At 39.8% G+C, this 27,288-nt stretch overlaps 2 protein-coding genes across 3 annotated transcripts in view; both read right to left on the bottom strand.

Moving 5' to 3' along the window:
* The window catches only part of RABGAP1 (RAB GTPase activating protein 1), a 114,213-nt gene that overhangs the window by 40,533 nt on the left and 46,392 nt on the right, over nucleotides 1-27,288 (bottom strand). The window lies entirely within an intron of this gene.
* On the bottom strand, nucleotides 14,555-16,901 carry GPR21 (G protein-coupled receptor 21). The gene is made up of 2 exons (XM_005299410.4): nucleotides 16,557-16,901; nucleotides 14,555-16,071 (listed from the first exon to the last, which is right to left on the bottom strand). The coding sequence occupies exon 2, from the start codon at nucleotides 15,735-15,737 to the stop codon at nucleotides 14,688-14,690; it is 1,050 nt and encodes a 349-aa protein (XP_005299467.2). The 5' UTR covers nucleotides 15,738-16,071; nucleotides 16,557-16,901; the 3' UTR covers nucleotides 14,555-14,687.

The raw sequence follows: 27,288 nt of genomic DNA, 5'->3' as shown, positions 1-27,288 counted from the left end.
TCCTGAGAGCACCACTTATGACTGGGCAAGACAAACAGTCAAGGAGGTAGGACAAACAGTCAACACACAAACAATACAGGTAGTCAGAGCTTAGGTAAAAGGGTGCAAGAGGTGTCAGCAGCGCACAGAACTGTTTTATTAGCACAGAAGTATCAGAGATATTAGCAAGTGAGCAACTTGACAGCGCATAGATCCCTGCTCAAATAAATGTGGCAACAAATATACTGAATTCTGCCACGATCTACAATACTACCCCCAAAAAGGCATGACGGGCAAAGTGAATACACAGGATAAACTGGAAGTGTCAGGAGAAAGCGCCTCTCATATTGTAACCATTTGCAAAGGTTAGATATTTTTGTTTAAATCAGGCAAAACATGAAGTTCTTATATGCCTGCCCAGAACAGTACACTTATTCCTATCAAGAGACTCCTACATCAGCTCTGAGAGAACTTCATGTACCTTAAGGACCAACAAGCACCTCTTCTCTCAAATTTGTAACGCTTTGGTCCAAAGATTGTGAACAACAACTGTCCCATCATTTCATGATGTCTTGGAATACTTCAGGTTTCATTTATAAAGTGATAAAGGGAAAGACCTCGAATGATTTTCAATATAATAAAGCTCAGACAACTTTCTGGGTTTGTAAAATCTGGAAATTTCTGGTAATATAGATCTCCATATATCCAACTTTGCACCTCATGGAAAGTTTTCATAGCCTGTTTTTCTTGTGAAAAACATTTAAACTAAAGGTAAAATAAAATTTGTTTCAAAGCAGTAAGTGTAACAATTCAATATATGGCACATATCCAAAATAATTTACTTAAACTTAGAGTGAATATTAAAAAGATAATTTTAGTATATTGTTGAATATTTTGTATGTTGCACATTCTGGGTATCCCATCTTCTGTTCACCTCGTTTGTATTTTACATTTAATTAAACACAATCGCTCAGTGGAAAAGGATGCAGCATTAGAAATAGTGTCATTTCACATATGGGATTTGTCCCAAAAAAGTGTTGGGGAGGGACAGAATATTGAGAATATTTTCAAATTACATTTTTATATGTTATGCAAACAGTTTATCAAAACATCTTTAATAGAAAAAGGTGTTCTACAATATTAACCTCAGCTATAATTTAAATGCAGCGAGCAAGTGCAAAAACATCCCAGAATTTTGTGGTAACCTAATGTTCGTGATAGGTTATCTTGTTTTTCATTCGTTCTCTTAAGTTCCATTCATATTTACATATAAAAAAAAGGTTAGGTGCTATTTACATTAGAAATTCCTTTTTATTTCTGTGTCAAAACTATTAAGTCCATCAGAGCCTGAGTTTACCTCTGGAAGTGATTGTCCAAAGTCAGGCTAAGAACTTCTGGCTACTTACCAGTTGCTATGAATTACAAGAAGTTAATTTTTCTTAAACAAGAATTCTATATGACCATATATATGGATTCCCTTGGGTCTCATTGCCATCATAACAAATCCAGACCTTACACTATTAATTCCCACACAGGTGCAACTGCTTTTACAAAGATTTTGTAACACAATTCATGAAAAAGATTACTATGGAAGTGTGAGGGTGTAAAGCAAAGATCCAGAGCAAGCAATAGCATTTTTATATGCTATTCAGACTCTGCACTGAACACGTGGCAGGTCGTTACAATGCACATGTAACATGTAAGGAAGAAGCCACTTTCATGCCAAGTTTCAACCTTTTAAAATGAGTGAAAGAGGGTTACTAGCAGAAACACTGGCAGACTAGTGACTTCAATACTACTGTATTATGTGCCACTGGTAAGGTAAGTTATTTTGGACAGACCTACACATTTTAAACACATGCCAGCATACTAAACAATTCTGTGCTAATATAAAATAGTTATTCATTGTTAGCAGGATGCCCTGTTAAACTACTGCCAGATTTATCCTGTAGTGTCCAAATTCAGTGACGCTCCCAAGATTCTTTTCTATACGTTAAATTCTAACTTTTCATTGTCTTTGATGGTAAGCATATTTCCTAGATTTGTCTTGGACTAAACCCTACATTTTTAGTAAGAAAAATTACACCTGTTGCTGAGATCTTAGTGACTAGCATAAATCTCAGCTTTTATAGTTAATATTTGCTAATGAGAAATATTATGTTCAGACACAGCATACAAGGGTTATTTGGTACTAGCATTTGCTAAACACATTTGCAGAACAAATTTTTTCACACATTTCACTGACTACTTACTGTAAGTTGATTGAGACTAAGAATGGGTGGACAGCTGCAATTTGATACAATAATTCAGTGATATTGCATATTTTCCACCCAAATATGGCAATATAGTAGTACAATTCTAAAAATAAAAGTGAATCCCTTGTGGTAGCCAGCCCTTTTGCAGTGTTCATTTCCTTTTAGGGCTCAAGTTTCCCACAGGAAAATTATAAAGAGGAGTTTGGCAAAAATGTCATACATCACGAGTGGATAAAGTATAAACACAAATTGCTTGGTCAAGGTTTTCTTGCCTTGGTCAAGTACACACAAACTAGTCTCTCTGTAAGGCATTAAAGACAGGAGGAAAAATTCTCACCAGGCAAGAGAAGAGAAACACACATACCAGCACAGAGTCACATACAAAGTCACCCGAGACAAAAGTGAAACCATGTGAAGTATAATTTATTTTTTAAATTTATTTTATGAGCTATTCAGACCTTTGAAATAAAGTGTGCAAGTGCATTTAAGAATAAAAACTACACTCTTAACAAGGCTCTGTTAAAGGGATCAAGAAATTCTGAAGCAAAAAACCTTCCTGTAAAATCATCCCATGCAACTTCTGGCTAAAACATCTCTGATTGACAAACAGGCTATTGAGTTCTGAATGTCCTTTTGGAAGAGACGGAATACCTTGTCACGATACCGCCTTTAAAACTACCTTGCACGTGTGATTATATTTTGCACCAAACCTAGCATCTCTTCAAAGAACAGTATTATACAAGTTAGGTTTCAGGCAAACAGTAAGGTTATTTCATATTGTTAATACATGATCTGTATATTTAGAGAACAGACAATCCTAGGTTGCCATATCAGTAGTTTGAAATGCTTCAATAGCCCTTTAAATTGTAATATGTATCAAGAATACATTAATCCAAAGTAAACAGCAAACAAAAATGTAACCCAGTGGAACAATGATTGAAATTTCGGCAGTTTTCTCAGGAAGGAAAATGTTGGTAATGTATTCTCCAAGTGTTCTGAGAATTTTCTAAGAACCTTATCAACATACTTAAAATTACATGTCCTACTACAGCTCCACACTTTATATTGGTGCTTTGGTTTCCTTTTGTGTTATGTTTCTTTCCTAAAAAAACAAAAAAACACAGCATACATGCACTGATAAGAAAAGTTAACAGGTTAAGACAGTGATTCTCAAACTTTTGCACTGGTGACCCCTTTCACAAAGCAAGCCTCTGAGTGCGACCCCCCCTTAAATATATTTAAAAGTGTTTTTAATTAATAACACCATTATAAATGCTAGAGGCAAAGCGGGGTTTGGGGTGGAAGCTGACAGCTCGCAACCCCCCATGTAATAACTTCGCGACCCCCTGAGGGGTCCTGACCCCCAGTTTGAGAACCCCTGGGCTAAGAGATGCTTTACATTGCTGCAGCACAGAGCATCTCAAAGTGAAAGGTACATTTGTTTCTGAGTAGCAGATAACAAAATTCACTTTTGGAAATACATAAGGAATTAGGATCAAGTATTTTACATGCTTCAGTTTATTCTATTCCCATTTAATATTTGAAAATATTTGTACTATTTTAAAACCAGTAATATTTGTAGCTTTGCCTAAAATCTTAAGATTTCCAATTATTAACCCTAGTTGAAAAGTCAGCTACAGAAATCCTGACTGAAATAATAGGTTAAAGTACTCTTAGTATTTTTTTTTTTAAGTAGTTTCAACTTGGCCCAAAAATATATATCTATATTTTTAGAATCATGACAACAGATCTTCAGCTGTCTCCTTAGAGACCGTTTCGGCACACAAAATGGGACAAATCCAGGGACAGATTAAGAATGAAAGAGCCAGGGCTGAAACTAAGGCTATGTCTACACTAACGAGCTTGCAGGTGCGCCACTGTAAGATCACTCATGTTGGCGCTCTATGCCGATGGGCGAGAGCTCTCCCGTCGACATCATAAAACCACCTTAACGAGTGGTGGCAGCTCTCCCGCCAACATAGCGCTGTGCACACCACCACTTATGCTGACGAAACTTATGTCGCTCAGGATGGTGTTTTTTTTCACACCCCTCGGTGGAATAAGTTTTACCAACATTAAGTGATCGTGTAGACATGGCCCAATACCTTTACACTGCATCACAATCAAAACACTGCACCTTAGAAAAGTCTCAAACACAGGGATTGGACTGATCCCAAAATCCACCTTTGTGTTTTTCCCCTCAGTATCTAAACTGCATTGGGTTTTATTTTTTTTTCACGTCAGGGCTCTCTTTTTCTCCCTCCCTTGTATGTTAAATATTTTCCAGCACCTAAAAAAGGTGCTTTACAAACACATTTAATCTATTCTTGGTTTTGCTCGACACTTCAAAAAAAAGAGTGCCAATTGTGACAGCTTTTGTGAGGTGAACACCCATCCACTGGAAACCGGACTCGGACCCAAACGAAATTCCACATGAAGCAGATACCCGATGGCAATCCTCCACAGAATATATTAAAGTTTGCCTTGCCCACTACTATCCTGAAGGAAGGAGATAGGTAAACCAAGAGGCCTTTAAAATAATACTTTATCTACTGTATTTTGCTCAGCAAAGCAACCTGAATGGGCATACATGAGAAGTCATTCACGCTTGTGGTTTAACAGTTTTAAGTTATTTTTAAAATTTCTGAACCCATGCAGAAAGAACACATCACCGATATTAAGACCTGGAGGGAAGCCCAAGATCAGAAACTGCAAATTATTTTCCATCCTGCTGCATTCACCAAGAATAAGAAGGATGAATACTCGATGTTTACCCATAGAGTTAAGATGGAAGCTGAATTTCAAATGTAATACATAAAGAGCAACTTATCAGCCCAGCAACTTGCAGAATGCAATATGGAATTCTGGAATGACAATATACATATATTTTGCAAATCTTTCCAGGTAGACCAAAATTGAGGCTGAAGACAACACTGCTGCCTGTTATCTGAAAGGACCAACTGTGCCATTTCTTTCAGTGAGCCTGCCTAAGATTCTTAAGTGGTGCAGCATTTTATCTTCAAGAAATACCATATCCCAGCAAATGGGCAAGATCAGGAAAATAAATGTTTCTTAGATGCCTAGCCTGCTCAGAACATGAATCTATGTATTTTTTTCTTTCCCTGTGCATTAGACAATTTTTTTCTTGACAATTGCTATGGAAAACATTGTAACAGGTGTTTTAACAAAATACTTTTAATAGTATGCAATGAAAATATCTATTAATTTTTCACATTGTAGTACTTTCACCTTATGAAATTAGCAATTTTAAAGTCAGCTAAAGATCAAAGACTTACATTATATTCAAACAAAAGATTTCACAAAGAAAAATCACTAGCACTATATACTAAAGCAACTCTAGCAGAATGTTTATTTATACTTCCACTGATGAATCTCTTTATATTCTTGCTAACATACTAAAGATTTGGTCTTCCATTAATCTAATTACTTATTTTCATGGATCCGTTAAAAAGCTGAAAACCCCAAAGAAAAATGTTGTTTTCCATTTTGGTAAAAGTAGAGACTTATTTTGATTAAGCATATGTTTTCTCTTTGTATCGTGTGAAACTTGCAATATTTAAGAACAACTAGTATGTGTATGGATATATCTGTACATATTCATCTCATCTTTACATGGGCTTTACAGTATATGCACTTATCTAGCCCATTCCATCCAAGTATATCAAATATTCATTTAATTGCCTCCATTTCCTTCTGAATTGGAACTATTATCCTCATCTCACACAAAAAAAAAAACAACAGAAGTGAAAGAACCCAGGAGTTCATATTCCCTTCCCCAACTTTAACTACTGAACCACACTGCCACATCATACCAAATAGGCACCTTAATGAAAATGAAAGAATGAGATGCAGTACAATACGTAAACACAGTTAATGATCAGTATATTCAAATACTTTGTTGAATCAAAATCTAGGATTTTAAGTTTAATATGAAAACAAGATGCATCTCTTTGGAATTTCAAAAAGTTATTTAAAAGAGCAAAACCTATCAAAGTTTTTTTTTTTTTTAAATGTTGACCAGCATGAATACTAGAAATTGAAAATTGAATAAAGCTAATAGGTCAGATCAGTGCAAGACAGTTTCCTATCAATGTCCCTTTGCAAGTCACAGATCCCTGTTGCAGCTTCCTAGACCTGCTCAGAGTTTGTCACCTGTTTAGTATTCCTGACATTGCTCTTCAAATTCTCAGACCGAGACAGTGAAAACTTTAACAAAGCATCTGGTCTAAATTGATCTCTAGATATTTAGTCACTTAAATTAGCAAACAGATTAATAAAGTGCCCCAGGCTGAGGCACCAAGTTAGATCTGGCTGCAAGTAAACAACTGATTATAATTTTAATGTTTTCATTCAATTTTAAAGCTCAAGAGGTTTAATATTTGATTAAATATTGAGTATATGGATAAATTAACAGACACCTTGAATACGCATCTGCAGAAATGTTTCTATTTGCCACTATCATTAAATAAACAATAATGCAGATGTGGACCACAACTTAAATGTAAATTAAGTAATACGTCACCCTCAACAAATACAGACTCTAAGTCCCCTAGAGGTTGGGGGAGAGGGGGAGGCGAAGCATGGATTTCCTTATAGCAAAAGAATTCAAAACTGAACTGGGAATTTGTCAAGTCAAAAGGAACAAGCTACGTTCTATAAGAGAGGTGGCCTCAAATCATATAGATGAGGAAATCAGAGTAGAGGTGAAAAAAAATCACCACTATGAGTCAAGTACTGGTATAAGCTACCTCCCATGTAGTTAGCTGACAAAGGTTTGCTCATCACAGAAAACATAACACATTAGCTGAGAACAGAAGTGCTAGATCTATCTAGGGTCTTATATAACCCTCTCTTTACCCCAATGATCATAGTAACTGAACACTTCACAATCATTAATTACCCCCCTTTTATTGGGGCACAGACAGGTCAAATGGTGCCAGGAAATTAACATAGATCTCCTGAGCCCCTTTCCAGTGTAACTACAAATCCATCTTTCCAAGTCACACAAACACTGCCACCAGAGGGGTTTCACAGTTCAGAATTTTACAGAGGAAGCGTTTGGACACTAAAACACACATATAGGCAAAGCGCAAACTAACAGAGGAGAAGGATGTTCAAAACTGCATGGGAAGGGATGGCATTTAGGGAGTGGAGTACAGATGGGTGGACTAGGAACTGGCTTACTATTTAGATTTGACTGTGGCTGGATTTTGTTCAGAAGTGAGCTGACTGGGGTCTGCAAACTGCATGCATGCAGGACACCCACAGCTTCTGCATGGGCATCTTTGTAATGTCATAAATCCAAAATGAAAAGGGTAGATCCAAGCTTACAAGAATAACCATATGGTATACAAGACAAATTCTACAGTGGAAAGAACTGCCCTGTTATTCTTCCAACTCCAAATGAACTATTTCGTGGCACTGATGTAACTGTGTATTTTATATCCATTCTGGCACAATATACCTTTCCAGTAATTACATCATTGTAACACATTTATTTTGATAGCTGGTCATGTCTTTTACTTTCTTTCTTTAAATCTTTCTGCATACATGTGTATATACAATAGGTTTTAAATTCAGACAGCTTTCATCTCACAAAAATATGCAAACATAATTTCAGCACCATCATACATTTGCCCATCTGCTGACACGGAGGTCTCTCTAAAATGGTCACTGTGAAGTGCTAGCACAGACCAAGTACACAGAGCACAAACACGGGGGCACCATAATTTATGCATCTGTGGTGTTATTGAAGCTCATGCTTAAAAAGGGGATTATGTGAGCATGAATATTTGTACCTATGCAGGCTAAGCTAAGGGAAACTGGATCTCATGCAATAGGAGGATAGTATATAAGAGTCAGGAAACACTCCCTCTCTACACTTAAAGTTTACCGACGATATCAAGCTGGGAAGGGTTGCAAGTGCTTTGGAGGATAGGATTAAAATTCAAAATGATCTGGGAAAACTGGAGAAATGGTCAGAAGATAATAGGAAGAAATTCAATAAAGACAAATGCAAAGTACTGCACTTGGGAAGGGACAATCAGTTGCACCCATACAAAATGGGAAAGGACTGCCTAGGAAGCAGTACTGTGGAAAGGGATCTGGGGGTCAGAGTGGATCACAAGCTAAATATAAGTCAACAGTGTTACACTGTTACAAAAAAAAAAAAAAAAAAACCACACACACACAACACAACACCATTCTGGGATGTATTAGCAAGAGTGTTATAAGCAGGACACAAGAATTCTTCCACTCTACTCTGATTACGCCTCAACTGCAGTAGTGTGTCCACTTCTGGATGCCACTTTTCAGGAAAGATGTGGACAACTTGGACAAAGTCCAGAGAAGAGCAACAAAAACCATTAAAGGTCTAGAAAAACATGAGGAAAGATTGAAAAAAATTGGGTTTGTTTAGTCTGGAGAAGAGACGGCGGAGGGGACATGGTAACAGTTTTCAAGTACATAAAAAGTTGTTACAAGAAGGAGGGAGAAAAGTTATTCTCCTTAACCTCTGAGGATAGGACAAGAAGCAATGGGCTTAAATTGCAGCAACAGCGGTTTAGGTTGGACATTAGGAAAAATTTCCTAATTATCAGGATGGTTAAGCACTGGAATAAATTGCTCAGAGAAGTTGTGGAATCTCCATCAACAGAGATTTTTAAGAGCAGGGTAGACAAACACCTGTCAGGGATGGTCTAGATAATACTTAGTCCTGCCATGAGTGCAGGGGACTGGACTAGATGACCTCTCAAGATCCCTTCCAGTCGCATGATTCTATGTACAGCACTGCACAACTGGTTAGGCGCACTATGGGGGATTTTCACTTTCCTCTAAAGGACGAAGTATTGTTCTTGTTGGAGGCAGCCTATGAAACTTGATGATACAGCGATCTGATCAGCTATAACTAAGGCTGAGGAGCTATAACCTGTGCTCAGTCAAACCTCATTTAAATCACTTAACATTGATACAAAGAACTGGAGAATCTCTGAAGTGAATACCAGACTGTAGCACACACGATTGGCTTGTCTGAGGTCATTTATGAGCAACAGTAGATCCTGGAACCTAAATCCAACCATGTGAAGATTGTTCCCTAGAGACCTGCTGGATTTCTGGAGACACACTGTTCATTGATGTGTATGGAAAAGTAGCGCAGTGTACAGGTTGGGAGCCACAGGCATACTGAGCCAGTGGGAGCAGGCATTAATTCTATACTGAAAACACAAAGGTAGAGTTTCTGCTCTTCTCTAGTATGCACATTGCTCTGCCTCTAAACTGTCGTTTACTGGGAAAAGAGTTTGCAGAAGATCTTAGTTTCACAAAGTTGCCTAAGAAGGGAAGATTCCTACTCATCCCCCGGTTTCTAATATTAGAAACAGTGATGGCCTTTACAATCTCTTGCACTTCAGCAGAAGTGGGGTTCATAATTTTTCATATGGCACAGGGTTTAGCTATTTAAATCAAGCCAGATTGATTTTTTTTTTAAATTTAAATCAGGTTGAGGTTTTGTAAAACTAATTTGAAAATGTGTTATTGCCATTTTAGATCAAAATTTATATTTAACTAAATTATAAGTGCTGTTTTTTATTTTAAAGGCCACTACTGTAGTGTAGTTTACTGAATTTTGCAAAACTGTTTAGTGTGAAAAACAAAATATTGAAAATTAAGCTCTGAACCTGCAAACACCTCACCTGGTACATAACTTTACTCACATAAACAGCCCCATGGATTTCAATGCATCTATGCACATGCATACATGTTTTCAGCATCAGGGTCTAAAAGTTTTTATTAAACTTCTTGGTGACAAAGTCTTTGTAATTCCAAAACAAAATGGCTTTGGGGTTAACAATAATTCATTCCGACTTTCAATACATTAAACAAAAGTATTAACTTTTAGAGACACAGGCCAAAATTTTCAAAACTGAAAACTTAAAGCTAATCTCAAACCCAAACAGTTTCCTGAGGGCTGGATTCTCAAAAGTACTTTAGTAACTTCGGAGCACCAGTCCCACTGACTTCAAACTGTAAACTCTGATGGTGGAGTACTGCTTGGTTGAAGCACTTCAGCTTTTCTTGACTTGTGGAAGTTCAATGTATAGGATAGTGTGGCTGTCTGCAAATACAGCAAGGGATATTTGCTTATCAATGTTGGGTATTGAGTTGGTGGTGTTCTCAGAGGAAGGATGTTAGTCGGGGACTTGTATTTGTCATTTTCTGAGGAGATGAGCATCTTACCTGTGAAACTCCTATTTAAAAAAAAAACGGGGGGCAGCAGGAGGGAGAAGAAAAAATGATAATGCCATGGTTAGGGTCTGGGAGTTGGGAGACCCAGGTTCAATTCTTTGCTCCTCCAGTTTGACATTAGGTATGTCATTTATTTTCTCTGGGTCTCAATTCTCTATCTGTAAAATGGATTATTTCCCTATCTCACAAAGGTGGTGTGAGTATATTAAAGATTGTGAGGTGCTCAGATACTACAGTAATGGAAGCCAAGTACCTAAGGAAGGTATAAGTCTGAAATTCTACTAACAATTAGGACCCTAAAGTACAAAACATGCACTAGTAAATTAAGCTTATAAAACGGGGAGTGAAGAAATACCAACATGTAAATGCAGAATTTGATAGCACAAAGCTATCATCCTCTTTTTACCTCACCTAGAAAGGAACTCCATGTTAACAAAATTGTCACTGGATTTGAATTAGAAAATTAACAAATTGCACATTTTCTCCCTTCAAAACTATTTTAAAATAGCAATACACCACAACCGCAACTTCCAATCATTTGTAAGTGTTTTCTTTTTCAGTATGAGAATATTGGATGAGCTACATAAATTATGTCACTTTCTGAAAAGCTATGCATGTGAAAATCCTTCCCCTGGGACTCAAAGATGCCAAGTGAGTTCCATCCAGTAATTAAACAAGTTATAAACCCTCACCCAGCTGGATCTGAAAAGGAGTTGGATAACCTAATAAAAAAATAGAATTTATAGTCCCGGATACAAATTTGAAATTAAAGTCAATTCATTTAACCACTTAAGCTCATGGAAGTTTCATAGCAGACTTAGTATTTTCATAAAAATACAAATAATTTTTACATCTATGCTCCCTTCATCACAACATTTGTTTGTGCAATGATCCTAGTCAGTATTTACTATTTTTTAACGTATTATGGGAACTCAAACAAGTTTAGCCAAGCACAAAGACTAATTTTCAAATGTAGCTATGAAAACGATCTGACTATAAAGTCTGCTCTGTAACAGTTCATAGCCTCAATAGCGCTGACAGTCCCTGAAAACAAGCACTGTGCTTCATGTCAACTACATACCAAATAAAGTTAAGTGAACTGACAAAACAAGGCAATAGAGTGTAAAATTATTTCTCCCTCACTTGGTCCCAAGCACACTGGGACAGATTCAGCCCTTATGTAACTTCACTGAAGTCAATAGTTATGTGTGATATGAATCTGGTGCAGCAGCTTTTAAACTACATACATATCTACCATTGTGTCACATGAAAGGAGTATATGAAAGATATTTAAAAAACAATTTAAACAGTAGATGTAACTGAGACAAGACCGGCTTAATGCTAACCGTGCAGTAGGAGATGGCTTCACCTTTCAGAAGCATCTGTGAAAGATGTTGCATATGAAACTAGGATGCATCTACTATTTGTTCTGATTTTTAATTCCCTAGAAGCCCAGGTTTTGCTTCCTGTATCTCATGAAAAGCAACTTAACTGATGAAGATTTTGAGATAAAAATGAAACTGACGGTGGATTTGAATATGGCAATTGAGAGAGAGCAAAAGCCTAGTTTTTAAATAAACACTTTGTAAGTGAATCTCACAGCTGTAAGTCACAGCTGCACTACCTTCCTTCTAGCCATCAGAGTAATGCTGACTTGTTCAGCTGTTCCCAAGTTAAGTTTTAAAAATATCTGCAGCTGTAAACTGTTATATTTTGAATAGAGCTCTGGGCCAGCTGGGTAAAGCTGGTATCTTCTCCAGCACAAGTTAAATACTAATGTCAGGATTTAGATTCCCCACTTTTGCTAAATTCACATATTCCCAAATATACTGTACACTAAGTAACATTCAACTGCTTCTTCCTGGTGCACAAACTGAAAGATGCAGCAATATTTGCCTTCAGACCTCCATTTATGCCTAAAACCTTACTGTGATGGATTTTAGTACCCAGTGGATAAATCTGACATAAATCATCTTGATGTTAAATGCTATTTTAATGCTTAGATTATAACTGCTCAAACACTTGAAACTTTAACTACAGCTTAGAACCATGGAAAAGCAGGGGTGTTTTGCATGAGGGGGTATTTCAATAATACTGAGCATAAATGCTAAATATTAGTGACTTAAAGCTTTAAATTTCTCCTTAAAAACCACCTATGCTATAATACTTACAAAACACTTGAGAATGATTAGCCAGCTGGTGCAATCCTTGCTTACATCTTTCATAACTGTCTCACTGTTACCCTCAACTCCCCACTGCTGTCAGTCATATCCACCTGTTGTCTTTAGCCTTAAATTTAGATATCACGCTCTTTAGAGGTAGGGACGATCTCTTTGTTTTATTATTGCACAGTGCCAAGCAAAAGGGGCCCTGCTTTCTAGGTGCGCCATAACACAAATAATGATTAATAAAGTGGCCACAAAGGCATCAGGATTACCAACAGCCTTTGTTCATACATTTTGGAGGATCTACAGGAGGAAGTTATCTTTATAAGTGTTCATCATGAATGACATACTATGGTAGAAAATCAAGATCTGATTTAAATATATTTTATAACACAAACTGTGATTTTTCCCTTGAGCTGGAGAGACTTCTCCAGATCTTAGAAGTCTTGTAACCCATTTCTCATAGGTTTCCTTCAGTCCCTCTGTGCACTGCGAGCACACACTGACTGCAATGCCTACACACGTGGAGAGCTCAAAGAATTCTCCAGAACCCACTCCTATTGCACACAGAGATTGGATGCATGCTGACAACAGTGAGCTGTAGATAGGTTGTGGTATGTATTATGTGAAGGGAGGGAAAAACAACAACACATCCCTGTATTGAGGACACTGAGATGGAAAAATATAATCCATTACTTTTAAGAATTTATACTTTGCAGACACTTTAGCTACTAAAATAGCACTCCATGAATCAATAAAGAGTTAATGGCATTTTTAAAGAGAATGAATTTAGTTGAGGGCCACAGTACATTCCTGATGACATTACAGCACACAAAAAGCCTCCATTCTAAACCAGCCCTAAAAAGTTGTCACTGAAAACTTTGTTTCTCAGATAGTGTACTTTGTTTGACCAGTTTATGACAGATGCTTGCCAAAAGGAATTAGCTCCTGCTATATTCGAACCTTCTTTAGGCTTCCTGGGATTAAAGATAAATGCCTGATTTAGCTGTGTGTTCAGTTATCCATAACTCAAATGCTGTAGTTAAATTTATAACATAGCTCCCTTAGCTGGTTAGACAACAATTTTCTTTCCTTTTCCCCTTAAGTTCCAGTATGTAAAATATCAGAAGAATTTAGATAAAAACATGTCAGATTTTTTTTAAGTTGTTCTTGAGTAACTTCCAAACAGAAGTAGCTTTTCTCCAGTGTTTTGAGAATAATTTTCACAACTAGGCATCATCCTCAAATCACTGCCACAATTCTGATGGCATAAAACAGCAACTATTTTTTCTTAGCTTATAAAAAATGTTTTATTAAACTGCTAACTTTGGTCTGATCCAAGTTGTTCAAAAAGGAAAATATAAATACTGTACTCCAATCACATACAAGAATTTTACTGGTAAAACAGGGCACAGAGACCAGATCAGTTTTCAAAAGTGTCTCACTGTTTTGAGCACATTGCTGCGTTCATGGCTCATTACAAGTTTAAGTTAATGTTAAAGTGTTCACATTATTCACTATATTCTAGAGCTCTGTCTAGGTAGAGCTGAAAGACAAACCATTTGGCCCCTTATATTGCAGTGTAAGAACACACAGAGTCAATATGCTTTGAAATACACAAAAAAAATCCCTGCAATACACCATTATACTGTAACACTTCCACTTGAGAGAAATCATTTCTATGTGAGCATAAATCTTGAAACAGCCTCGTAAAGCTGTAAAAAAAAAAAAAAAAAAACACACACCATTTTTGCTGAAGCTCACACACACCCACTACATTCAGTCATGCCAGAAAAAGTGTCAGGATACAGCTTTATTCTTAAAATGAATATGGAGGTCACACACCATATACCCCAACACCATGATGAAATTTTAAAGTGAAAACAATAATATACGCTCCTGATTTTTGAGTCAGCAGCATTTCTCAGAAACCTTTTTGCTAACCTGGCATCTTAAAACTGTTTTTAACTTATTTTGCAATTTACATGACTGCCTGCATTTCCCAGTCACAGCGATCTGCTCCTTAGACATGGCATCCATTGGAAGGTCTTTTGCTCCTAGAGGTTGAGGAGTCCTTAACTACCCTCTGTCTTGCGCAAGAGGCGCAAACAACTCCCGAGAGGCGCTTGAGCCCCTTCTGAAAAACACTGTTGGAGAGACTGTAAATGACACAGTTGCAGAAACTGTTGCTAATGGCAAGCCAAGTGGTCAAAAAGGATGCAGTGTGGTTTCTATAGACAGCATAGCTCTCCAGCAAAAAATAGATGATGTAGGGCAACCAGAGGATATAGAAGACACTGGTGATGCGGAAGAGAACCATGGCATAGCGCTTATCGGGGCAGTGCTGTGCCTCCCCAGCCTCCCCATCCTGGGAGCTGAAGCGCACTCGCCTTTCATTGATTTCCTTGGTGTGCTGCTGGCAGATGCGGAAGATATTGAAGTATGTGAAGCAGACGATGAAAGCAGCAGGGGCATAGAGCATCATCACGATGAAGAGAGTGAAATAGCGATCAGTGTACCAGGAGTCGGCGCACCACTGAAACACATCCCCATGATATCCAGGCTTTCCCCAGTGAAAGAAGGCAGGTAAGAAGACTACACAGGAGTACAGCCAAATGATCAGGATGCAGACGCGGAGTCTCCACGGGGTGACCAGACTATTGTAGGTCAGTGGTTTGGTGATGGCAATGTATCTATCAATGCTAATGCAAGCCAGAGAGGCCATGGAGACGCTTTTGAGCACAGATACCACATAACCAAAGACCTGGCAGACCAAGGACTCTCTCAAAACAATGGGATAGTGGAGTAAGGACAAAGAAGGCACCAGACAGCTCACACCCACCAGGAGGTCAGCATATGCCATCGTCTGGATGAAGTAGCTGGTGGTGTGGTGGTTCAGTAAAGGTGCACAGTGAAAGACAAATATCACTATAATATTGCCTGAAATGATCAGCACGGTGAGGAAGACTATTATAATCACTTCCAGGAGGCAAAAATTGACCGTCTCCAAGTAGCTAATGGCCAGGAGGCAGAATGGCCGCCCACTCTGGTTACCAACCAAGGTGGAGTTCATCTTGAGCACTGCAGTGATCCCTTCACTTCATGCTCCCGCCTGCTGCCTGCAGCCGCTCCAGGCAGCTGCTGTCATTGTGCCTGGCTGGGTGTGTAGCAATGTGTAGCTGGGTCCCCAGGGCTGCTCCAGATGCTGCTGCTGAGCATTGTCTGCAGCACAATTCCCCTTTAAATCCGGCTCAATCGACAGCCTCCTCCCGGCAGCAGCCTTGCCAGCAAGTTCACACACAGGCACCAGAGACGGCTGACACTAACACCCCGGCTGGCTGAACATCTGGGGAGAGGATGCGGCGCGGGGGAAGAGGGAGAAGCTTCGGCAGGAGTCTGAACTCGAGCTGACAGAAGAAAAGGGGAAAGTGTTTTGCAGCACCTCTCCGGCCACTGTGCTCCCTGCCACCAACTCCATCACTCCTTCATTCCCCACCCTTGAGTGCAGCCTGCCTCTCTCACAGCACAGCCTTCCCCCCACCCCCCAATACCTTATTCCCCCTTCCACACCCCACCACCCGCGGTCTCTGGACATCCCTTCTCGCAGAGCTGGGCTCTCAGCAGCAGGAGGGGAGACTGAGATGCATTTCATGGGCTTCCCAAGCAATTCCGCCCGCAGGTGCCTGGGGGCAGCGGAGACTGGGGGGAGAGGGGGTGTTTCCAGCCCTTCCCCTGGCTCCATTTTGCAGGATGCTTTGTTCATTATTTCACTTTAACTGCACTGATCCAGCGGCCCAGGTGCTTGGCTCACCCCCAGCTCCCCTTGCACAACAGGGGAGCGACTGACCCAGCCCCGGCTAGCCCCCCCCCCCACCCCCCACCCCCCACTCACCTGCCCCTGTGCCTGGCGCAATGGGAACAAAAGCCCGAACGCATCCTCGGCCCCGAGAGCCTGCCAAGCCGGCGTGTGCTCCAGCCCCGACTGCTGCAGAACTGCGAGGGGGAGGGGAAAGCGGGAGGGGAGGGAGAGGGAGATGGGGAGGGGAGGGGAGGAAGGGGGGCGGAGAAGGCAAGGCAGAGCGCAGGGGCAGCTGCAGCACCACAGCCGGGGCTCCGGGGACTAGGTGGACCCAGCTCTGAGCCTGCAGTGGGGGCGCGCCCCCCTCCCTGCTAGCCTGCTCCAATGCCAGCAGCCACCCGGAGGACCTGCCCTCTCCAGATGTTCAGTAGCAGCAGCACATTGTTTTGGGGGAGGGGCCCCCGAGTCAGACAACACTTGCTCTAGCTGCAGGGAAACACGTGGCCAGCGGTCTGGCTGTGTGATGAACAGCTCTGAGCTCCCCCCGGCATCCCAGCCGCCTTCCCCTGGGGCAAGATGCAACAGGCGAGCTCCCAACAACCAGTAACCGAACCCTGCGAAGGAAAGGAAGGTAAAGGGCAGCAGCACAACAGGTTCTGAGGAGGAGGATGGGAGTGCTTTGCCAGGTTCCTCACTTCCTCCCCTTGGGAGCCCTAGTCTAACAAGCATCATGACTCCACATTACCACACACAGACCTGCTCAAAGCACGGTCCTTCTCTTCCAAAAAGATTAGACGATCAGTACAGAAATGAGAAATGTAAGAGGCTTCCCTACAGCTGAAGGCTGGTGTGTATTTAGCTCAGTTTAGCTTAAAGATACAGTACAAAACACTTGGTTAGAGAGATTCCAGTACAAAGCCCTTCTGACAACTCAACTGGTTTTAAAGTCAAATGGAAAGCAAATCAGGGTCTGAAAACACTAGACTCCCCCCTATACTATTACAGTTTGTTTGCACAGGAAACTTAATCTGGAATAATATAGGGTGCATATTTAAAACAGATTAACTATTCCTGATTAACTTCCTGTATTGATGCTCTTACATCGGAATAAGAGTGGCTTGATATGAATTAGTTCTCTATGTCCTTAGTGTGATAAACACTGCTTTTTAGCAACCCTACCCCCTGTAGCCTCAGAAATGCAGATTTGTATTAAAAACATTGATTTGAAACATATTTCACCGTTTGCACGTGACAAGAAGTGCTTCTCCTCATATGAACTCCCTGAACACCTTGTAAAACAGATTGGCTCCCTGAGACTGTTACACACAGCTTTCTGTCCATATCCAGTGTGTGATCTCACTCAGCAAGCATAAATACAAACACATTCACACACTAAAGGCTTGACTACATGGCAATGTTACAACAGTATAAATTAGGGTGTGAATTTAAAGCGCTACAGTTATACTAGTATAACTGCCCATATTCTGGTACAAGAGAGAGCCTTTTTCCAGTTTAGCTTATGTGCCTTTGGAAGTAGTTTAAGCTAAACTGAAGAAAAACAAAAACATTCTTATCTGTGAATAAGAGTGTCCACATGTGGGAGTTAGACCAGTATAACTAGAGTGGTTTAATTATACTGGGACAGCCGGAAATATCTCCCAAGTAGACAAGCCCTAAAATGTCATACCAGAACTCCAGCACACTTCTGGGTATGGGATTTAGGAATGAAAACAAAGTGCTTTCCCCTCTTTTCCTCACTCAGCCACACTGAATACCTACACACTCGAAATCCAACAGCCCATTTCATAACTCGAGGTATCGGGCTCCTGTTCCAAAACAACAACTTGTGACATGAGATTTGCCAGCTACCAAAGAACAGTCTCTAAATTGATATAGTTAAGCCAACGTAAAAGGCTTTTTGGCTATTTTTAATTGATATAAGAATGGCTTATTTCAATTTAGTTATACCTGCTCTTAACTGACTTAAGCTAACCCAAGAGAAGGTATTCTTTACCAAAATAAGAGTGTCCAAACAGTTGTTTGAACTGGTTTAACGATATGGATTTAAATTCACCCTTAAGTTAAATCAATGCAGCTTTCTTGGACAGAGAAGTCCTAAAACAACAGAAACTAAAATGTTATGCCAAACTCAGGTGTATTTAATGAAATATGAATCACAGCTGGAAAGCACACAGCCCAAAGCAGTCATAGTGCAATGCTTACAATGTATACTGACCTTGAAAAAAAGCGGTTTAACTTATTACATTTATATGGGTTGAATTTGGTTAAAATTCCAAGATGGATGTTTGCCATAATTTAAAACCTTCTGGCTCATGCTGACCTATAATCTTGAAAAACACAAACTTGATTTTTTTTCTACTTTCTTCTAGAAAGATTTAATATTATTATTGGTTTGTACAATAACTGATGGAATTTCTACTTGAGTAGAGAAGAATACTAAAACTGTAGCTAAGAAATGTTATAAACCTTCACATTAAAGTTCGGCACTCACACAAATGTATCACAAGTTACACAGAAAATAGGCTAACATCAAATTACAATGGGGAACTGATCCCAGCAAATTGTTAAGTTCTTTTGATTGCTAAGGGAAAACAATGTTAGTGGTATCACAATAGCACCCGATTAATAAAATACACGATGCCTGACAATTGACAATATTAACAAATTTCAAAGATAAAGCCAATAAAATAAACACAAAAGCTTTCAAGGATATTTTCAGCTCAGTTCAACACTCCTTCCCTTACTGCTTATGCATAATTGATGTATATACTTCCCAAGACCCAACTTTCAGAAACATTGCTACACAATGATCAGAGAAACACTTGTGTGGTTCACTCTTGTATGCCAGTGTTCACCTTGATTGAGAAAGGTACAATCATCAAAATATTTTCCTTTAAAAAAAAAAAGTATAATGCTTTTCATTAATATGCATTTTAATTTACCATTAAACACCAATGCTCTTACTAAGTCAGTTTTAGTTAAAAAACCCAGCCTGAAATCATAAAGGTTTTCAACCCTCTTCAAAAAAGTTTGAGCTGGGGTTTATTGTATAGCCAAACCACTCGGATGAAAACAAGGCCTGTGGTAATGACACTCGAAGAACTTGCCAGGATTTTAGCAGACTGCCCATGGCCGCAGGCTGCCCACCACTACTTTACAGGGAAAAGAAAAAGTAACTAGAGAGAACCCTGCATTTAAAGATTTCTAGAAATAGTTGATACTGATATATTTGTTTAAATTGGGAGTTGCCTTAAAGATTAATGAACATAGGATTACTCTTGTAGAACATACAAGGGGCATCTGTGCAGCTACTGGCTTTTTCTGATGTGCCCCCAAGATATCCCTGTTGTGCCAAATATATTTTTCTGATAATGCAATTATCTGGTACACACTAATGCTACAAGCTACCTCCCACATATAGTCCCGCATAAACCAACCTCTCCCCTTCCTAATCCTCTACTTTCCCTTCAACATTATAAATGCTTGATTCTTAATCTTTTGTTTTATGAACCACTAAAACACAAGCCACAGCCTGAGACCTACTGACTGGTGTTATATATTAGTCCTTTAGAAAATCTTGATTGGGAAGTGCCAATTGTGTGTTTTCAAGAAGTTTCATTAAAAACTATTCTTCCCCTTCACCGGCAAGGATGTTTGTATGTTATTTTTTAGAAGTATCTCAGCTAACAGAGTGCTACAGCAATAGAAATAAATGTATATAAAAAATACAAAATTGTTCCACAGCCTAAGGTTAGCTGTGATCTCAGAAGGCTTCAAAAAGATGGGGGTCTGCATTAGGCAATTCTCAGCCATTAAAACAATGTAAAATCATCTCTCTTCTCGCTGAATGGGAAATGAAGTGGGGTCCCATACTGCATAGTTTTGCAGCACAAAAGCTGCACTGATCAGAGATATTCCTATTCCACAACACCAGTGTTCAGGAATATCTGAGAACCTATGATCATGCAAAATGCAACCTCATGGAGGTTCAACAAGAAACGTATTATGGCTTCATTAATCTAAAAACAGAAGCACTTTACCTGTAAGGTAGTGCAGCTCCCACTGAGTTCAATTGGAACTCAGCACCTCTGAAATTCACAGCTCTGTTAGAGGGGCATTTCTATGAAGTCTAAAAAAAATTGGCTTTATGAAAAGTGTTTTCACCTGTCCACTGAAAGCATGGATTATTTTTACCCCAGGAGAAAAAGCTAATCTTATATTATCTTAAAACAAATCAGTGTCTTGATTTAACTAGATCCTAAAGTCAGGATTAATTGTTTTCCAACTGTTCATTATTTATTGAGTAGAATCAGTGTTCGCAACAGAGTATAAAAATAAAGGAACAATTCTAAAAGCAAGATAGTACAAAATAGGCAATTTTCTACTTGCTAGTTTCCTATGTGACATCTGATTATGACCTTGCTCCTTATAGATTGGACTATACAGCCACAAGAGACGTCGAGACATCACCAGATATAATGGACAGCCTTTAATTTCCTGTGCACTGAGCACTTGTTCTATTGGGACCAATGCAGATGGCTTATAAACAAAGGCAAAAATTTTGTACCTGCTCATCCATTGCTTAGCAATAACTGAAAGAGTACTTGCTCCCTGCCACTCACTACCAGTTGCTATGGAAACTATTGCTTTTTTTCCATTCAATTCATCAGAATCTAACTTTATTGCTGAAGGCGTTTCACAGTTATTAAAATAAATTATGGAATGTTTGATGTGAAATCAACGCTATCTATGACACTACAAATGTTATGTCCCAATAGTTTCAGTTAGCCATTATATTTTGTAAATTACTATTTGTAATCTATCCACAACTCCCAGGAAGAAAACAAACTTTCCAGTTTGACTGTTTAGCACCCTAAGAGGTCACAGTCAGTTTCTTCCCCTAATTGAACTTATGAAATAATTTATCACACAGAACGTTCTCTTTGATTGTTTTAAGTCCAGTATGACAGACAAAGTTTTGTTGGCATAACAATATTAGTCAGGGGTGTAAAAACTCCACAGCCACTACCCAACAGAGCTATGCCAACAAAAACCCCAGCATAGATGCAGCTATGCTGACAGAAGAGTGCTTCTGTTGGCGTAGCTAATGTCATTTGAGGCAGTGGTGTTACTATGCCGATAGAAAAACATCTGTTGTCATAAACCAAGTCTACACTCCGGGCTTTGCTGAGATAGCTATACCGGCAAAGCATTTGTAGTGTAGACAAAGCCTCAGAGTGGGAGACACAGTACAACCAACAGTTTCTTTCCCTAACAGTTCAGCAGGTAGTGATAAGGCTGCGATTGGAGAATTGTTTGCAAAATGCTTTGCAAACAAAAGTTCACTGAAGACAATAGGAGTCTTTCTGGTTATATCCATGGGCTTTGGATCATGCACAAAAAATGTTAACTACAATAATCATGAGTAAAGAATAATTTACTGTGTTGTTAACACCAGCGATTTTATCTCAAATCTCGCATGAATGGTGGTTTTCTTAAAGGCCCAATTGCTGAAATTGTGGGAATACCTGAAAAATTACAGTATCCATTAAAAAAAACTTCTATCTGTAATCACTGCACAGAAAAGCTTATACCCTAAAGGTTGAAAAACAAGAATAAAAAGAATCTCCTGATTTTTGTAATTTCCTGTTTTTTTAGCCAATCTCATGATTTTTAGTAAGCGACTCATGATTTTTTTAAACCTTTGGGGATGCCAATACTCTATTCACCAACAGCTTCCATACAACAGTATTTCTCTGTCCAAAGGTGACCCCCAAAAGTGTTGAGTATTGTTTCTTCAGGTACCTAATAGCGTCTTCTCCCTTAGATTTCAGAATGCTGCTGAGAGCAGACTACTGAAGTGCCAAAGTGATAGAGATTTCTCTTTATCCCAAAGACCAGGGGCTACCATATTTGAAGCAAGGAGTCCCTCTTTTGAAGTTCCAGGAGAAACAGATGCTTCTCATAGGGATTGTCTGGATCTTTTGATCTGGAGTTCCATTTCTGTCCCCAACAGTGATATGACCTTAATTCTTCTGGCTGGCTGTCTTCCATATACCCCCATGAGTGTAACAATCTGGGATTGCTAATAGCTTTGGAGATTCACACAGATGGTGCACAAATTCCCAATCAAAAGTAATTTGGAGAAGTGGGTAAAATCTAGACATTACTCGCGTAATGAAAAGCATGGTATACAATGCTGGTCAATATTTACCAAAGGCAATAAACCAAAGGGTGTACACCTCAGGGCATGGTTTTCAATTATCTCCTATGTCACAATATAGCTTCAAGGAAAAGAAAAGAAAAAAAGTCTCCATTTAGAAAACAGTGGAGGACATTTTGATTTCACTGTTCAGCAGCCACATGGAATCAGGCACGTAGCAACAACAAGCCAGGGGCTGCTCTTACAGAGATTGTTAACAAGCAGAAGAAAGCAAAACACAGCTTCTGAAACCATCAAGAGTCTGAAGCCCATCGGGAAGTAAACTTGAATATCAAAGACTATTGATGCAGCCCATGTCCACAACTCTGCTCACAAGAAACAATCCACTGAAAGAGGCCAGAGACTTCCAATGCAGCTGTCAACACAGATCTGTATTAACGCAGGGCCTCGCTGCCATCTGGGGTCACGAAAAGACTGACGGAAATCAAATGCTGCTACTGAAACAAAGAGGTCAACATCAAGACAGAAGAGGGGGCAGAGCCTTACTATGAATACTTAAACAGGCCTATCGCATTACCAGCTTTGCACTGGAGAGCTGGGGGATTGCATTAACTCCTTTTGCAGTTCTGCTATAACGAGATTACTCACTCCTGGATACACCACCTTCAGAAAACTGCAGTGCCGCTGATTTGGCATTTTCATTAACAGCACTAGCAATAGTTTTGCAAAAGCAGTACTTCTAGGAATGGCTTGTAAAACATGGCACAGCATTATCAGGAACGTAAAACCATGGGAGTCAGAGTGCCAGGCCTCCCAGATGATTAGCAGACACTTCTGTACTGGGAAGTATGACTACATGGGGAAATCTAGCTGTGCGATTTATGAATTCTCTGTGAGATTATGAACTCGCTCTATGTATCTTTACCAAGCTGAAAGAGAAGGCACAGGGCTGCACAGTTGTCCTCTTCACCTCCAAGTTGGACTGAAATTCCAAAGGGTAAGATGCAGGGCTGATAATAGAAAGTTATTATATCGGGATGATCATCTATTAAAACACAGAAATTCTAGGCAATAGGCTAGCTCCCATCCAGAAGAACTGGTTTGTCAGGGGAGAAGTAATAGAACCTGGTAGAGGTCTGTGATCAGCTGAGGGGCCAGATCCTGAAGTCACCTGAAGAGTTGACCTATTTGGGGTCTTTGGCCTTTTTCACCAGGTCAAGCACAGGGGAGCTGATACAGGAGTCTGAAGAGGCTAAGGGAACCCTGCGTACCTGAACACAGAGGGGCCCCCCAGGGATTCCAGGGAAGAGTGAGTGAGAGAGGGACGGGCACTGCATCCAAAATGTTTCTTATTTTCTAAATTATCTGCATTCTCTCATGTTATTAAGTAAAGAGCAGTTGGTGTTTTAGAATCCTGTGCAAAGTGAGACTGTTAAGTGTTAGGCCTATCACGTTGCCTTGAAGAGTAAAGCTGAGGAAGACCCGGACAGCTAGAGTTGTGGGAGAGGATATGTTTAAGTAACAGGGGAGGGACCCGCCACTCATCCCAGGATCTGGGCAGTTGGACTGTGAGATCTACGCTCTCCAGATGGGATGTTAGACAGAGGATCTGCACCCTAACAATGTGCCTCGGCACCCCCAGTTTGGGGCAGTGTCTGGTCTCCTTTCAGCCTCTGGAGGCTTAACACACATGAGATCATAGCAGTCTGGTGAGCACTAGGGAGGTGGAGCTCAACTAAGTTTGTGGAGATCTGAATTCCTTCTGTCACACTACAGTATTCTAGCTAAGACAACTGACCGGTTCTCTTCAGAACAGTTAAAACAGCTCATGTTAGAACTCCATGTATAATTGTCAGAGTTAATCAGGAATAATGAAAACCAAACACTGAGACCAAAACACAATCCACCTCTATTATAAATCTACTCCCTCATGTCCTTCCAGTTAGCAAGCATATGATGGAATTGCAGATATCTTGCTGGGTCAGTGGAGCAATTACTCATGTGGAAGGAGAAGCAGAAGTGCCAGCTGCTATTTGTATGTGCTGCACTGAACACTCTCCAAATGTTATTTTTTAAAAGTGTCAGCATGAAAGAAGTTGATCTAGTCACTTAACCAAAGCAGTTGATTGAAATCTCAGTGAGAAACCTACCTTTTTTCACTGCCCTGAAGCAAAAGACAAGGCCAAAAGACTACAGTGTCCAATGCAATCTGATGCAGCGACTAGAAATGATAGTTCATTGCTCACAGCTCTCTGGCAGAGAGGAGCACACCTGAAAGGCTGCAGTATTCTTGATCACGAGGAAAGCATTTAAGACTTAAGCATTTTTGGTCTTAAATAATTTTTGGTAGAAGGCTGAACACCAGTCGCTAGCACATCCTCTCTGTTTATCATTTTTTGCTCACACTAAGCGGAACTGACACTTCTGCAGATGCACATCCACCACATGAAATGAAGTTATCTGAAGTGTCACATGTTCCTTTACAGAGAAGGCAGGGCTTGATGCCAGCCAGCACAGCACTTGGTTTTCTATACTGCTCTGCCAGGAAGCACTATTGCCAAACATTTGACAGGTACATCAGTACTATAAGTTGATTTGAGCAGCAACACTGCACCATTTTCAAAGATATTGGTAACTGCTGCAAAGGCCAAAGTGGTGAACTTGCTGCCTTAAAGTGATGAAGTTCTCAAATAAGAAGCCTGCTGATTAGAGCAAACTGCATGTAAACCTGAGACACTTCTTCAACCTGTTATCATTGTTTCCTTTTGCAAAACAAGTCTGATGATTATATGCCAGCAGCCAGCTGAGCTCCCTGTAGGGTGGACTGTGCCTGAAAGATTAAGCAAGTTACTACAAGTGTCCACGGAATCACCCTTCAGAGCAGCCCTCCCCAACCACAGAAGAACAACAATGCTGTGTCTGCACTCTACAAGAAGGGGCCAACAAACCTGGTTAGAGATGCTTAAGAGATTCTGCCAGCTTTGGCTATCTGAAAGGAAGGTCACAGCAGAACCCCTGCTCCCATCCTGCAAAACCCACCCACTCCCATTCCCACAAAAACAAAGCATTGTTTCTTGCATTTTTATCCCACTCCCACCCACAAAAACCTTAGATCCTGCAAGACTCCCCCATGCAACTTAAAAAAACCACCCAGTCGGATATATAACGGAATTCAGACAATTTTTACCACTAAAAGACAACAAATCCTACTTAAGCCATGTAAAAAATACTTTAACTTCTGTTATAATAGACGTTAATTTTTTCCCATCTCTCACTTAAATTTAAGTATTAAAACCTTTATTTATTTATTTATTTATTTAAGAAAAACTTGCTTTACATTGCTGACAAACTGATGAGCAATGTAGTGTTTTCCCACAAATTACCGCAGTCTGGGTTTTGGGGGGTTTGCCCACCCAATCCTGCCCCTGCAACAAAATACATTTTACCCACTATTATGGCAGAGGGTCCTGTAGGACCCGCAGGATCCCAGGCTCACTGCAGGAGTGTAGGTCACAACCCTCTCTGCAATAAGTGTCCTTTGCTCCTCAGCTCACTCCCTTTAAATCCATCCAAATTTCTACCCAAAACCACATAAACACAAATAAAACCCATACTTCTCTCCTTCACTGACCAGGTCACTTCCCGCTTTTAATCCTCTTTCCTTCCACTTCAAAGTCCTCGTCCTTCTTTAAAGCTGCACACAATTCTGCCCCTGCTAACATCTTTTCTCTCATCTCCTCCTTCTAAAGGAATTAATCTCATCTCTGGACCTTTTTCTAGGTCTTCCACCATTCCTCACTTTAGGCAGACTATAGAAAATTCAGTATAAAAGTTGAATAGATATTTTTTCCCTCCAGACCATCACCCTTTTTCTACTAATACTATAAAAACACTCCTGTCCCATTTTCATTTAATTGACTTTTGGTCACCACAACAATTCTCAAATATGGCATTGACATTAAAAAGTAGACTTCACTTTTGTTTGCCTAAGCCAATTACTCGATGAGATCATATGCCAAAGAGGCTCATTCAATGCTAATTTTCTTCAAGAGGTTAATTTTGTAGTATTTTCTGAGTGGCCAGTCCCTATATCACAATGCTGAATCAGCCAACTCTCTCTGCCTGTGACTCCAGGGAAACGTTCAATGCATCACAGCCAGGTTATTTCCTCTGCTTCTGCCAAGAGGCCAAAGAGTGGAAGGATTTCACAGTTTTAAGAAGGAAAATGAAACACCCTAGTGCATTTACTCACTCACAGACAGGAGGAGTGTGTGTGTCACGCACTATACTACACTTGGACCACAGCTCAAAGAGCCAGGAAGTACTACACACAGATCATTCCTTCATTCCAGTACCCAAATATTGGAATGGGGACACAAGTGACATGGTCAGCTCCTCACCTAGCAGTTGAAACAATACAACAGAAACACCCAGGAGATTTTGCTTGACAGATAATACTACCTTCTTCTTAACTTGTGTGATTATGCAACATAAATCAAAGCTTTATTTCCCACTGGGTCTTATTTCAGATGCCCTTCTCCCTTCAGAATAATGTTTGTAATTATTCCTGGCAAATCAGAGTCAGGTTATGTGTAATCAGATCATGGATATCCAAAGACTGACTCAGACTCATTTTGCTAA

The sequence above is a fragment of the Chrysemys picta genome, chromosome 18, assembly GCF_011386835.1.
Source record: "Chrysemys picta bellii isolate R12L10 chromosome 18, ASM1138683v2, whole genome shotgun sequence".
NCBI classification, from domain to species: domain Eukaryota; kingdom Metazoa; phylum Chordata; order Testudines; family Emydidae; genus Chrysemys; species Chrysemys picta.
Note: the sequence above shows the minus strand (reverse complement) of the source record. Positions and strands in the feature narration are given on the sequence as shown.

Coding starts and splice junctions, on each gene's coding strand:
- GPR21 (XM_005299410.4), bottom strand. CDS start 15,737: ATGAACTCCACCTTGGTTGGTAACCAGAGTGGGCGGCCATTCTGCCTC.